At 40.2% G+C, this 13,142-nt stretch overlaps 1 protein-coding gene across 2 annotated transcripts in view; it reads right to left on the bottom strand.

The window, feature by feature from the left end:
• LOC107305989 (arylsulfatase D-like) overlaps window positions 1–13,142 on the bottom strand; it is a 15,907-nt gene extending 2,765 nt beyond the window's left edge. The window contains exons 1-8 of one of the 2 annotated variants that reach the window (XM_015848724.2): window positions 12,026–13,142; window positions 9,011–9,076; window positions 6,389–6,538; window positions 5,824–5,945; window positions 4,760–4,882; window positions 2,888–3,311; window positions 1,952–2,088; window positions 1,604–1,738 (exon numbers count right to left, since the gene is read on the bottom strand). In XM_015848724.2, coding sequence (XP_015704210.1) covers window positions 1,604–1,738; window positions 1,952–2,088; window positions 2,888–3,311; window positions 4,760–4,882; window positions 5,824–5,945; window positions 6,389–6,538; window positions 9,011–9,057 — 1,138 coding nt within the window. In that variant the 5' untranslated portion in view covers window positions 9,058–9,076; window positions 12,026–13,142. The remainder of the gene's footprint in view (window positions 1–1,603; window positions 1,739–1,951; window positions 2,089–2,887; window positions 3,312–4,759; window positions 4,883–5,823; window positions 5,946–6,388; window positions 6,539–9,010; window positions 9,077–12,025) is intronic. The other variant, XM_032441389.1, reaches the window with a different exon arrangement.

Below are 13,142 nucleotides of genomic sequence, written 5' to 3'. Positions count from 1 at the left end.
CTGCAGTAAAGCTCAAGGTTTGTAAAAGAAGAAACTTGTTTTAGGAAAACAAAAACTTGGGCAAGAAATGGGAGGTTCACTGCTGGTAACAGAGCCTAAAGCCGGACTCCTGTTCAAGAGCATGCTCATGGCAGGACACAGGAGGAGGTAGTTTAATGATTCAGTGCTGCTGGGGCAGATGGGAGAAAATGCAGTGAATGTGTATCACAGAATCACAGAGTCACAGAATTAGCAAGGTTGGAAAAGACCTACAAGATCATCCAGTCCAACCATCCACCCATCACCAATAGTTCTCACTAAACCATGTCCCTCAGCACAACGTCCAAACATTCCTTGAACACCTCCAGGGTTGGTGACTCCACCACCTCCCTGGGCAATCCATTCCACTGCCTGACCACCCTTTCTGAGAAGTAATACCTCCTAATGTCCAGCCTGAACCTCCCCTGGCACAGCTTGAAGCCATTCCCTCTAGTTACATGAGAGAAGAGGCTGAGCCCCAGCTCAATACAACCTCCCTTCAGGTAGTTATAGAAAGCAATAAAGTCTCCCCTGAGCCTCCTCTTCTCCAGGCTGAACATTTGCAGTTTCTTCAGCTTCTCCTTATAAGACCTGTGCTCCAGACCCCTCACCAGCTTTGTTGCCATTCTTTGACCACGTTCCAGGGCCTCAATGTCTTTCTTGCAGTGAGGGGCCCAAAACTGGGCACTTCCCTGTTCCTGCTGGCAACACTGTTTCTGATGCAAGCTAGGAGGCCATTGGCCTTCTTGGCCACCTGGGCACACTGCTGGCTCATGTTCAGTTGAGCATCAGTCAATACCACTAAGTCCAATTTCTCTACGCAGCCTTCCAGACACTCTGCCCCAAGCCTGTTGCGCTGCCTGGGGTTGCTGTAGCCAAAGTGCAGGACACGGCATTTGGTCTTGTTGAACCTCATCCCATTGGCTTCAGCCCAGCTCTCCAGCCTGTCCAGATCCCTTTGCAGGGCCTCACTACCTCCAAGTAGGTAGCAAGGTATCATGTGGCTTTAAAAATCTGCTGTGCTGCCCAGGAGGCTGACTCATAATTCACTACACAAAAAGCAGGCAGAGGTGAGAGAGGTCTTTGTGCATCACCAAAGTCATTTGGGTCTTACGCCAATCACTGATTTACATAGAGTATAGAGGCATACAGGGGGCTAAACTATTGCTGTTTGTCATGGCAAAATGTGTCCTTACTCTGTTTCATATCAAATGGGTGGACGGCAATGATTTCTGGAAATAATAAGAAAAAGAAACAAGTAAATCAGGAACAGACCCAAGTGGGGGCTACCAGGGGGAAAAGGGGAGTTTTAAAGGGATCTGCCATATTTTATTCAGTGCCTTTCACTTGAGAACACCAAATAGTTTACAGGTATCAAACTGTATAGTACCATTATCAAAGAGATGTGCAATAATACTTAGATTTTACTGAAAGAAAAAGTAACTTTAAGATTAAAGCACCTCTGCTTGTCACCGGTATTTCAATATACAAAACAATGTAAATCACAGCTTTGAAAACTTCACCCAGGTTACATCATTGTGTTTCTATTTCTAATCAACATGTAAAGCTACATTTAATTTCCTACCTTTATAAATGCCATTCCAGCCACCTATCTGGGCAGAACCATCCTGAGCTTCCAAGTGTCCTCCGTGATCAGAAGCAAAGTATGTGAATGTCTGATTTTTCAAACCTTCCTTGTCAAGCAAATCTAAAATTTCACCTTAAATTTAAGAAGAGAGACAGAAGGGTTCCAATTAAGCAATTAGAAAGATCAATCCACATGTATAACATTTTGATAATGATCTTTTGCTACATGCTCTGATAAGGTTTTAACAGCATAGATTGCTGTGGATATCTTGGCTTTATTATTTCTCCAGCTTTAAAACACACAGGTATACATATCTGAAACAAATCCATCATCAAGAATACTTACCCACCATCCAGTCCATTTCTTCTACATTGTCTCCATACAAACCGTGATGGCTTTTCCCAAGAAATTTCTCTGTGGTGAAGAGAGGTGTGTGAACATGAAGAAAGGAAACAAAGAGAAGGAATGGTCCATGTCTGTTTCTTAAAAACAAAGAAGCATAATTTTTGGTGTGCATTTGAAATATTCCGAAAGTTTTCATATTCATCAGCACAGAGACACAATCAACAGGTCTATGCTGTATCCACACACAATGTGACCCTGTTGATCTTGGTTAATTGTTGCTTTCTTGCATAAAATGTAGACAAGACAGACAGTTTTCAGTCAGATTCCAAAATGTAAACTGGCAAAGCACTTGTGTATTGCTTTTAAGAATCAGCTGCATGTCTCTGATGCTTTGTTTAATTAAATGCAATTGGAAATAGTCTTATATTTACCTTAAGATTTACATGGCTTTTCTAAGACAGCCATTAAAGTTTTTCAGTATATATGTTTAAATATACTTTTAAGAAGAAGATTATTACTCTCCCCGTCTTACAGAAAGACGTCTGGCACACAGAAGTATTTATTGAGGGCTGTATAGGCCAAAGAGGATCTTGAAGCTAGTAGTAAATGCTTTATAAGGATTATGAGAAAAAGCACAAATGAGGCTTGCAGAGTAACATGTAAGAATTAACCGGTCAATAATGGAACAAATTTGTTATTTACAAATTACAGTGTATACTGAGATGTTTATGGTGAAAATTCATTTATTATCACTTTCCATGTGGGTAGTTGCAATTAAAATTTAAATTTCAAAATAAAAATAACTTGGGTATGAATTTTACCAAGTTATAAACATACAGCTATAGCTGGCGTGGTAAAAAAAAAACAAACACAACCCTATTCCATGAGACCAGAGCCTCCTCTCACTTATAAAGAAAACTACAGACAATCATTTACCTTTTGATAAATGACTTTGCCTCCTTCAGCATGAGGGAAGCAGTCCTTTCTAACCTCATTGGCTGCTCAGTGATATCATGGTTCCTCATCAGGATGCAGTTCCAACGCTGCACAAAGCCATAACTGGAGTACCAAGAAATGAAGAAAAGGCAGCCCGCCAAAGAGAAACAGGCAATTATCTTCCAGCGGATGGAAACCAAACCAATCAGTCTTCCAGCAGCAAGAGTAAACACAGTGAGGGCAATTATCTGACTGTAAAGCCAAAGCTTGGCTTGAAAGGCTGCATCCAGCTCTGGAGGTTTGTTTTCTTGACAGTTGTTTAGAAGTGTAAAAGGCATGCCATAAAAGTAGTCAAACCCATGATTTAGAGGATGGTGACAATGGTCATTGGAGGATATACAGTTTACACCTTGATGCCACTTTCCTGAAGGTTTTAAAGCATGAAAAAAAATTAGAACATTTAAGTGGACAACTCGAACAGAGGCACTGCAAGTACTCCCTTGGGAATCTTGTGAATCAAAGCACATAAAGAGGCATGATGGAACCAGTGCTTGATGGGTAAATGTTGTGACCTAATGTGCGAACCCCAAGTGGTCAGGCAATCAACAGAGAAATCTGTAGAACAGTCAGGTCAGCTACGGAAGAGATGAAGGTTACTTAAGGATGGGATTTAAATTGCTTTTCAATGAGGGTCAGGGGACTATGGACTCTAAATCACCAGCTGCTTTAATATACCTTGGTCCTAACTTTCAATTGCTTTACTTGCAACTTCTTTTAATATGTTACAATTTTACTAGAATATCCAAGAAACTCTTGGCCAGTGTTGACAAATACTGTGATCACCAGACTCAGAAAGATTATTTCCTATGCATTGTCCCCATTCAATATGAAGAGTAGAAAAAGGTGTAAAACAACCTTTCACTCTATCCCTGCCCAGACTCCTAAAGAGAGCATGCAGACAAAAGCTTAGAAAATGTTCTGGATCAAAGAACCTTGTGGTTTTCTGGTCTATATGTTTGCCAAGTAATTATAGACTCAGCCAGGAAGACTTTGCCTCATTATCTTTCAATTCAATACAGCCACATTTATTTCCAGAACTTGGAGATGACAGTGCTTTGGCAAGGATGAACTCCTTGGCTTTAAGGGTTATACCTATAAATTTATACTAAAGGATCCATTGCAGAAGCATCTATCACTTGAGTAAGTAATAAAAGCAGAACAGAAGAGAGAAGAAATAATTTACCAGTCCATTTTAGAGTATTTAGCAAAAGAATGATGAAAACTGAAACTGTAGAGTTCTGATCAGTGTCACAGACAGGAAGGCAAGTTCTCCAGGGCAGTGTTTCTCTCATGTCTTTCTATCATGGCCTCTTCTAAGGGAAGTGCCACAGTACTATGCCTCTTTGGGACCTCACATCACCTGTGAGGCACCTGTGCTTCATCACCTGTTTTATGGGTACAGATTTTATTCCTTTCTTTCCCTACTCTCTTTTGTTTCTTTGCCCTTTGCCCCAAATGCCTTTGAAATGCTCAGACTGTTTTATTTGGACCAAATAACAAAGTTAACAAACCTCCCTCAGCGGGCCAAACATTCAAAAGCCTTAAGCCAAGTAAAACAAACTCTCACCCATAATAATAATGTGTCAGTTTTTAATCCTTCCTGATTCACATGCCCTGTACAGATATGAGCATTGTCTTAAAGCTCTTGAGATCACAGTATTTTCATTCTTGTAATTACAAGGTAAGGTGTTGTTTCATCCCTTCAGTCTTTTGGTATGGATTCATGTTCATCAACCATTTGGGACAAGTACAGTGCCTAAATTCATGTAATTAAATCATTCTTCAAAATTATACTAAAACATTTTCACTTACCTATCAGCCCAGTGGTATAACCTTGTTGCTGCAGGAGTCTGGCAAAAGTTGTTTCATTTGCAGGGAGCCCCCCCGACCCAGCATTCCACTGCAGTGCTCGGTATCGGTTGCTGGAAGCCATTCCTGATAGAAATAGTTCAGGTCATCCCTGAGGGCTACTTGTGCTCTGCTTGCAGAGACTGTGATACTCCTGAAAGCCTTCAGGTCAGGTGCTGAACCTGCAGCCAGCAGAGTTCCTCACTAGATGTAAATTTAAGCATATCTCAAAGGTAGATGCATCACATAGCAACAATAGCACATCTGAATTCAAGTGCTATTTTTCAAAGCAAATGCTGCTTAGCACTAGATTTACCATCAAGCTGAAAATTAATTGATGGGGATAGTACATAGTAGGCTCTCTTTTCTGTGTTTCCAAGTAAATGTGATAATTTGGCCTCTCTGCTCCTCATCTAAAATGAGAGATAACAATTGCATTTCCCTATCTCAGGGGGATGTTGTGTAATGCTAGGGGAGATACAGCTCTACCAACGTTGATTGCCCACTTAACTCTCCTAATGTAATCACCTCATTTTCCCATGTAAATCCTAATGGGAAATATCTATTATGTCTTCCAAAAGGTGTCTCAAGTAGGTGGTGAGTGGATCCAGTATTCCATTGTCACTTCAGTTTGTGACTTTCTGCACTGTCTTGGCTATGAACTTCCACATTTCTCTCTTGAGAGCCCCATTTCAACCTTATATTTAACCATCACCATCCAAATGAATTCCAGCAGTTCAGCCCAGGCTGTGATGTACTAAAGAAATGACAAATGGTACTCCTGGCATTTCTCTATGCCTATCTATTTTCATCATAAAGATCTCCTGAATTCTGTAAGCTTAGCTGATGTCAGCTGGTGAGGCAATGGTTTCTGATTGCAAGTTACTTATAAAAAGTTACAGACACTGGCTGTGAACTTTCTAACTCAGGGTGAGGAATTAGCTGAATTCTCCTCCATTCATTCTTATTGACTACTATAGTCCCTCAGCTCTGTACATTAGAAATCTGTCACTCAAAATGGGCCCAACCTGATCTGATGGGGTATCTGCCAGTGAGAAAAGCTGCTCTGCTTGGAGTGCAGAGTGGAGCTGCGGCAATGTGCTGAGTAAGCTTCACTCCTTCTCTTGCCAGGCGGTCAATGTTTGGGGTCCTAAAATGAAATTTGAATTTTTAAAAGAAGTGAAGGAACCTGAGCCTTACTTTTATGAACTGCCAAGAAAAAATGAGAATTTTAGGGTAGTTCCTCAAAAAGTTATTCTGCATATACTTCAGGACTGGTACAGTAACAAATCTTGATACAGTGGGTAAAATGACTTGTAATCATTGGAGAATTCCTTTTTGGGGCACAGCCATAGAGTGTATTTGACAACACTGAGAAGAAACGTAGGATTTGTAGAAATGAAAATTTGATGGTTTTTTCCTTTTACTGTGCATTGCATCCAATGTGCATAGAAACAACAGGTACTTTAATGTACCCATTACTGAACTACTAGTGCCTTGAATTAAGAGCATTTCTTATTTTATTGTTAGGTTTAATTACTCAGGATAGATATTTTGTAGTTTAAAATATATTTTTCTGAGACTTTTTTTTACCTTATGGTATTGTTCCCATAACATCCTACATCTCCGATGCCAAGATCATCAGCCAGGAACAAAAGTATGTTGGGTTTAGAGTCCACAGCCATACTAGAGCCAGATTTGTTCCAGAGCAGACATGAAGTCAGTGCTATTAGGAAGTACCTCCTGAAACACAACAAAGTAACTGTTTAAATCTGGGTCTCTGAGAGTGGTAAAGGGATGGGAACCCTCTGGCAGTAGATGGGCAGTATGACAATCGAAACAGTGAGAAAACTCCCATTTCCCAGTCTCACTTTCAGTGAGAAGCAGAAGGGCAGAGTTTTACTGATTTCACTTCTTGCATCTGCACCAGACACATCGGTGTAGTCAGAGAAGTTATGGTAGCCTTTCTACTGGCATTCCAAGATGCTAACACCCCCGTACCGCTCAGCTGCATTTAATAACTGGCAAAAGGAGAATTTACATTTTAACACATATGTACCAGACTTCTTAAATAAATACTCGTAGTGTATTTGAAGCTACACATTCCTCCAAGTAAGTCCTGGTCTGACAGTGATTTTTAACTTGAACAATGTAATTACTGCAATGCGTGCTAATTTAGATGGACAGAGGGCAGCTCAGTCTCTTGCACAGGCTGAGAATTCCCCTGAAAACCACCCTAGGATCTGTGGTTGTGCTGTAGATCTAATGTTGACAAACATATTTTTGAACGAACAAGCAACTGGCACCTCTAACAGGCAAGCACAATGCATAGGATTTTCTGTAAAGAGAAGAGATGATGAACTCCCAGTTGTAAATTAGTAACTATGGTTACCATGGGAATTTAATCACCCAAGAGCAAAGTTCTGGCTTTTTTCTTTTTGTATGTTGTACTACTCAGTTAAAATAGTGATTTACAGAGCTGTGATAAGATCTTGCTGTAGAAACAGCAAAGGAATTTTGAATCTCTATACTTGGATTGATCATTTTAAGTAGTGTTTCCTCTTAGCCGGTTTAGCATCTTGTAAAAGTTACAGAACTGGCATGATGAACCCTTCAGAGTGTTATTGCATTCAGTTAGAGGGTCAGGGGAAAGGTCTCTAAAGAATGCTGGAAACAAGCAGCCCCCAAAAGCAGTCACTTGGGCATTCTTTCTGTGCTGAGGACAAGAGTACTTCTTCCCATCTGTCTGATNAAAATAAAGTAAATTATGAAATCTGTTTTACTTATGTCTGCAGCCCCACCAAAGCATTTTCTGCTTCTGGGTATTTGTTTTCATGGGTATTTACTGATCCCAGAGGCAATCCTGTTTGTGGATTTAGATAGGGTCAAGAAGAAATTCCATCTCAGGTAACCCACTGCTTATAGTTTTATGCCTATATGCTAAGGTGTAATGTAGCATTACAGTACATTATAAAAACAAATAGCAAAAGCAACAACAACTCAAAAACCATGCTTAGTGCTGAAAGCATCACCTTTCAACAATATTTGGAGAAAGAATGTTTCATTACAAAACACTGAAAAAACTTTAAAGCAGTATGGGTGACAGAATACAAAACATTTTCTACCTGTAAAACTGCCCATTCGATTCCAGAAATGCTGATATGACGGAGGCATAGCCAGAGGATTCAATATGGGGCTAATACATTGTTTAAAAACATGAATACATCAAACACATCAAGCTGGTTCTAAAATTATTTGGCAGGTAGTATTAATAGGTGATTTCACAACATTCGTCTAATGAATCAGAAAAGTGCGAAACATTGCAATAAGTAAATAGATAAACAAAATAAAGTCTACTAACTACATACTCTTTATTTACAAGATGTAATACAGAATTACACCCTAGATGAGCACCCATAGCTTTAGTGACAATGATCTTCCAAGCGCAGGTTAGAAAGCACTGGCACAGGCACTCAGATATCAAAAAATCTACTGAGCTCTTAATGTTTTGCTCCTGTACTTGCCTTAGAATCACAGAATCACAGAATTGTAGGGGTTGGAAGGGACTTCTAGAGATCATCGAGTCCAACCCCCCTGCCAAAGCAGGCTCCCTACACCACGTCACACAGGTAGGCGTCCAGGCAGGTCTTGAATATCTCCAGAGAAGGAGACTCCACCACCTCCCTGGGCAGCCTGAACCTAGAACTATTTCATAAGGTGATACTCCAATGTTTGGTGGACACCTCACAAATTACAGGACTGTGATATTATAGCATACAGTCCTCTAACAAAGTTTTAATATATATATATATATATTATTATTATTACTATTATTATTGTTGTTATTGTTACTATTATTATTATACTATATATATTATATCTCAATTGGAGCCTGGCACCTTAGATTACTTGTCTAAGGGGCTGCAAAAGGGAGAAACCATTTTATAACAGAGTGGAATTCACATTTAAGGAGGAATAACAAAAAAAGTGAGGAAGAACAACGATATCATTTCTGTTACATTTCTGTTACAGAGTTACATTTCCTGTGTGGGGGTAAGGGAGGGAACAAAGACAGAACAAACAAAGCACTAGGAAAAATGATTCACTTGAACCCTGGACTTCTTGGAAAAAAAAGTGGGCCAAGTCAAACAACACATCTTTAATTCTAACAAGCACAAATGAACACACAAAGGGAAGAGCCAGAAATTTGTTCACCTGAATAGAATGGCAGCAATGGCTGTGCAAGGTAGGATTGCAATCATCTCCTGGTAGGCAGCGATCCTGAAAATAAGTTAATAAATTAAGTACAGCCACTAGCATGATGTTAGGGGAAAATTAGAATTCAGCCAATTCTTTTATCCCACTACAAGAGAGAGACCAGTGAAGTGATTTTACCTCAAAGATAGGAATTAAGAGGAATTGTACTGTTTTTCTGACCAAAAAGTGACAATTTTCAACATGAAGTTTAAAAAACTGGAGAGGAGTCAGAAGAAAAAATAAAAAGGCCACCATAATTCAAGAGTCGAAAAAGGTGTTTTATATTGAAAGAACACAACAGCTTATTCAAGACAAAGACAACAGATTAATTAGTGCATAAACCCGTGGAGAGAAAACAAAGGTTCTAGCTGATGAGTTTTGCTGAGACCTAGCCAGAATTTGGAAGTTGGAGCACACAAACACATGTGCCTGTTTTCTGCAGTCAAGGTGATTTGCACTAGAATGCTCCCAAACAAAGTGCAATATGATTGACAGTGAATGCCTAAAATGGAAGAAAATAAGGTATTGTAAAGAAACCAGTTTAACAATTTAACAGTAAAATTTTATCAGAACAACAAATACATCTGTGTGCCCATGAACCTGCTTCTGATTGTTGACACTACAGATAAAGTTTATAGCATCTTCCCAAGCAGCTACAAGATATCTTTTTACAAGCTACCTGACAGAGCTCCAGTAAAGCCAGTTTGAACACTCTCATCTAAAGTGTTCAGATAACCTGAAGATAATGGCTCCATACTTGAGGAAGCTTCTTTTCATCATTTTTTTTCCTGTCTTTATTGCAAGACTGCTCTTAGTTTTCATCCCAGTTCGACTCCCCAGGACACAAATTCTTCTGGTCCATATAACACCAAAATAATCTTACAATACTCATTCTATAGATTGTCTAATCTTTGCACAGACAAAGGAAAGTCTGATGATACTAAATTATTTTCAGTAGAAGTCTCCCAGGCAAAGAATGACTGGAAGCCACAGTGGAGTCCTCAAAGTGTAATTGAACCAATAAATTATGAAACTACTTGCTATTGGCTTGAAAATAGTCACTAATGTTAATACTTCATTTCAGCTGAAAAGCTCGCAAATGTCATTATCTACTAAAACCTTAATTACTACATTTACAATCAGAAGAATATGCCCATCAGTTTTTCAGCCTAGTGCCTCCCACACAGAAGGTCATAGCACTCGTAAAAAATTCAGTTTATACAATTCTGCTAAATGAAGCCAAATCCAACAGAGCCATAAGCAGCAGGAACAGACCAGATCAACTCTGTGTGGACATATTTCACACTGTTAAACATTTTTAATTATCTGTAAGCATTATCCAGAAGTTTCTCTCTTCTGAAAGAGCACATTTCATGCGCATATGACAAATGACTACCATACCACTTCTTTCTCTGAATTTATCAACCAGTAACAAAAGCTTAATCGACTTAGAATACAGTTCATTCAACTTGAAAGCTTGGTTTATTGAGTGGTTGAACTGGGTGGACCTGACTACTTATTAGATTTATAACAATTCCAAGCAGGCTTATGTACCTGCCTTCCTCCCTCACTGCAGCTCGGCTCCAGGCAGCTCCCCCAGCCTCTGAATATTTCATAAGTTGAATATATTCCTATTTTGAAGTCTATCCTTATTAATGCGCAACAGAGAAGGAAAAGGACAAACCTCCACTTCAAAAATATCTCCCCATGACCACAACACTCACTGACTGAAGTAAATCTTATCTCATATACCTCCAGACTGGGGTGGTCACCACCACACATCCTTGCACACCACCAGAGCTGAAAGTAACACCTCCTCCTTAAAAACATTAGAGGGATGCTGCTGCTTAACTGTCAGGTGAGAATAACTGCTTGCTTTCTGCCTTCTGTAATACTACATACATATGTTGTGTGCATACTACACAACAGGTTATTCATAGTTAGTGGTACATTAGAATATAGAATGTGACCTGCAGAATGCATTGTGGCTCTAGAAGAGATACATGACACATGCAATGTGTTCTTCTGCCTTGCCTTGGTGCCTTACACAGCTTCCAGGCAGCTGGATGCTCATGAGAGCAGGCAATGGTCTAGGAGCAGGCAGAGCAGGGAAACAACTGCACCAGCACTCAGTTCCACATTTTTGCTTCAGCCCCATTTCCATGTCAGACTGCACTGTGTTAGACTGCCCCTCTGCTACCATCTGTTGTACGGCAGCAGCATAGAATCATAAAATTGCCCACGTTGGAGAAGACTTTAAAGATCATTAAGTCCAACGGCAACCTAGCCTAACAACCCTAAACTAAATCCTGTCTCTGAGCACCACATCCAAATGGCTTTTAAACACATTCAGGGATGGTGACTCAGCCACTTCCGTGAGGAGTTCAGTGCTTAACAACTGTTACTTTCTGTAAAGAAGTATTTCCTGATATCCAACCTAAACCACCCCCGGAACAACTTGAGGCCAACATGTGATGTGATGTTGGTAGGCAGGTTCAGCTGTAGCAGCCATGATATCAAGGGCCAACATCATAAAAGAGGGGGATTTCTTTTGCTTCGTGGTTGGCAGTGTCCTCAGAGTGTCTCCTGGCTTTGGGCTGCTGCTGTGACACACATGTGCACTGTATTTGCAGCTGGGAGAACAGCAATGCAGGAAGGCAGAGGAGTGCAGGCAGGAAGGGAAGACACAAACACAATATAGGGAACTGCAAAAGGAGCCCCACAGCCAGATCAGTGTGCATTACACATAAGCAACCACGAGGCAAAATGCACTTGTATGCCACTACAAAACCACAACAAGTCTTATAAGAGCAATAAGGAAAGCAGACAGCCTGCCCCTCACCCCCAAAACCTCAAAAACCCTGAGCTGGCCATGAGCCATGAAGGAGAGAAGAAAAGCAACTGCTGCTGAACACTGCATGCTCTTCCAGCCCCACCCACACTCTTTTTGCCCATCCAAGCAGTAGCAGATACCGGATACTGAGTGAGGTCCCTCTGTTCTGTGAGGCCTGGCTGCAGGGAGAGGCTGAGCAGGGCTGTGAGCATAGGCCTGCTGGGAAGAGATTGCTGGAGCCTGCCAGGGGAGGAGGGAAAAGTCCACACTGAGGATAAAACGGAAGCTTTTTGTTTTTAAATATCAGACCAGCTTTTACTCATTTCATGCTCACTGCACTGCAATGCATTACTGCAATCTTTTCTTGATATTCCAGAATGTTTCACATGGATTGAATATGGATTTTTAAAAATACTTGCTATTTTGACGTGTTAGGTTTTGAGAATATTTTGGTAGATATTTTCTGTTGAATTAACCGGCGTTAGCTAGTGTACATTACACATTTGTTCTTTTTTTTTTTTCACTCATAGAACTGCAGACTGCAATAATTAGATGCATCTTTGTGCTTAGCTTTTATCTGCAGGGTTAGTCACTGCATCTTTATAGGTTGTTTTGGAATTTTTGTGACTTTATATCCCAAGCTATAGGCATTACAGTAAGGCTTTTTTTATTGCTAGTCCTTCAAACCAACCCATTTGGCAGGCTGAGTCACAGCAAAGCCTACAATACCAAGAAAGAGCAATTTGTGATGGGAGCTGAGTGCCTCCAAAGAGCTAGTGGTTATGGAAACCTTAGGGCTCCCTTAGATTTTGGAATGAAGACATATCATCAGTGAAGTCAGTCTCACTTTTGAAAACTAGGCTTAAAGCAATTTGCTTCTTTCAAACAGAGAAGCAACGTGCCCCAGAAACAACAGTATATTTGCGGAAAAATACACTTCAACTTTCAATATATGATGCTGCTTCCCTATAGACAAGAAATAAAGTCTTTTCCATCATCACTGGTTATGCTAAAATTTCATGAGCTCTTATCATAACCCTGTTCATGGGTTTTACAAATCAGTACTGAACAACAGGGTGCAAAGAACAAGAGAACAAACCCAGCAAGACAGGTGATTGTTTTACAGATGATTGATATCCAACTCCCAAGTTGTCCTAAGGCAGTAGTGAATATAATGAAGCCAATCATCTGATTATGAAGCCAGAGCTTCACTCTGAAAGCTCTCATCAATCACAGAGGTTATCCGACAGCTTTTCA

This window comes from Coturnix japonica, chromosome 1 (genome assembly GCF_001577835.2).
Source record: "Coturnix japonica isolate 7356 chromosome 1, Coturnix japonica 2.1, whole genome shotgun sequence".
NCBI classification, from domain to species: Eukaryota; Metazoa; Chordata; class Aves; order Galliformes; family Phasianidae; genus Coturnix; species Coturnix japonica.
This window is presented reverse-complemented; position numbering and strand designations above follow the sequence as displayed.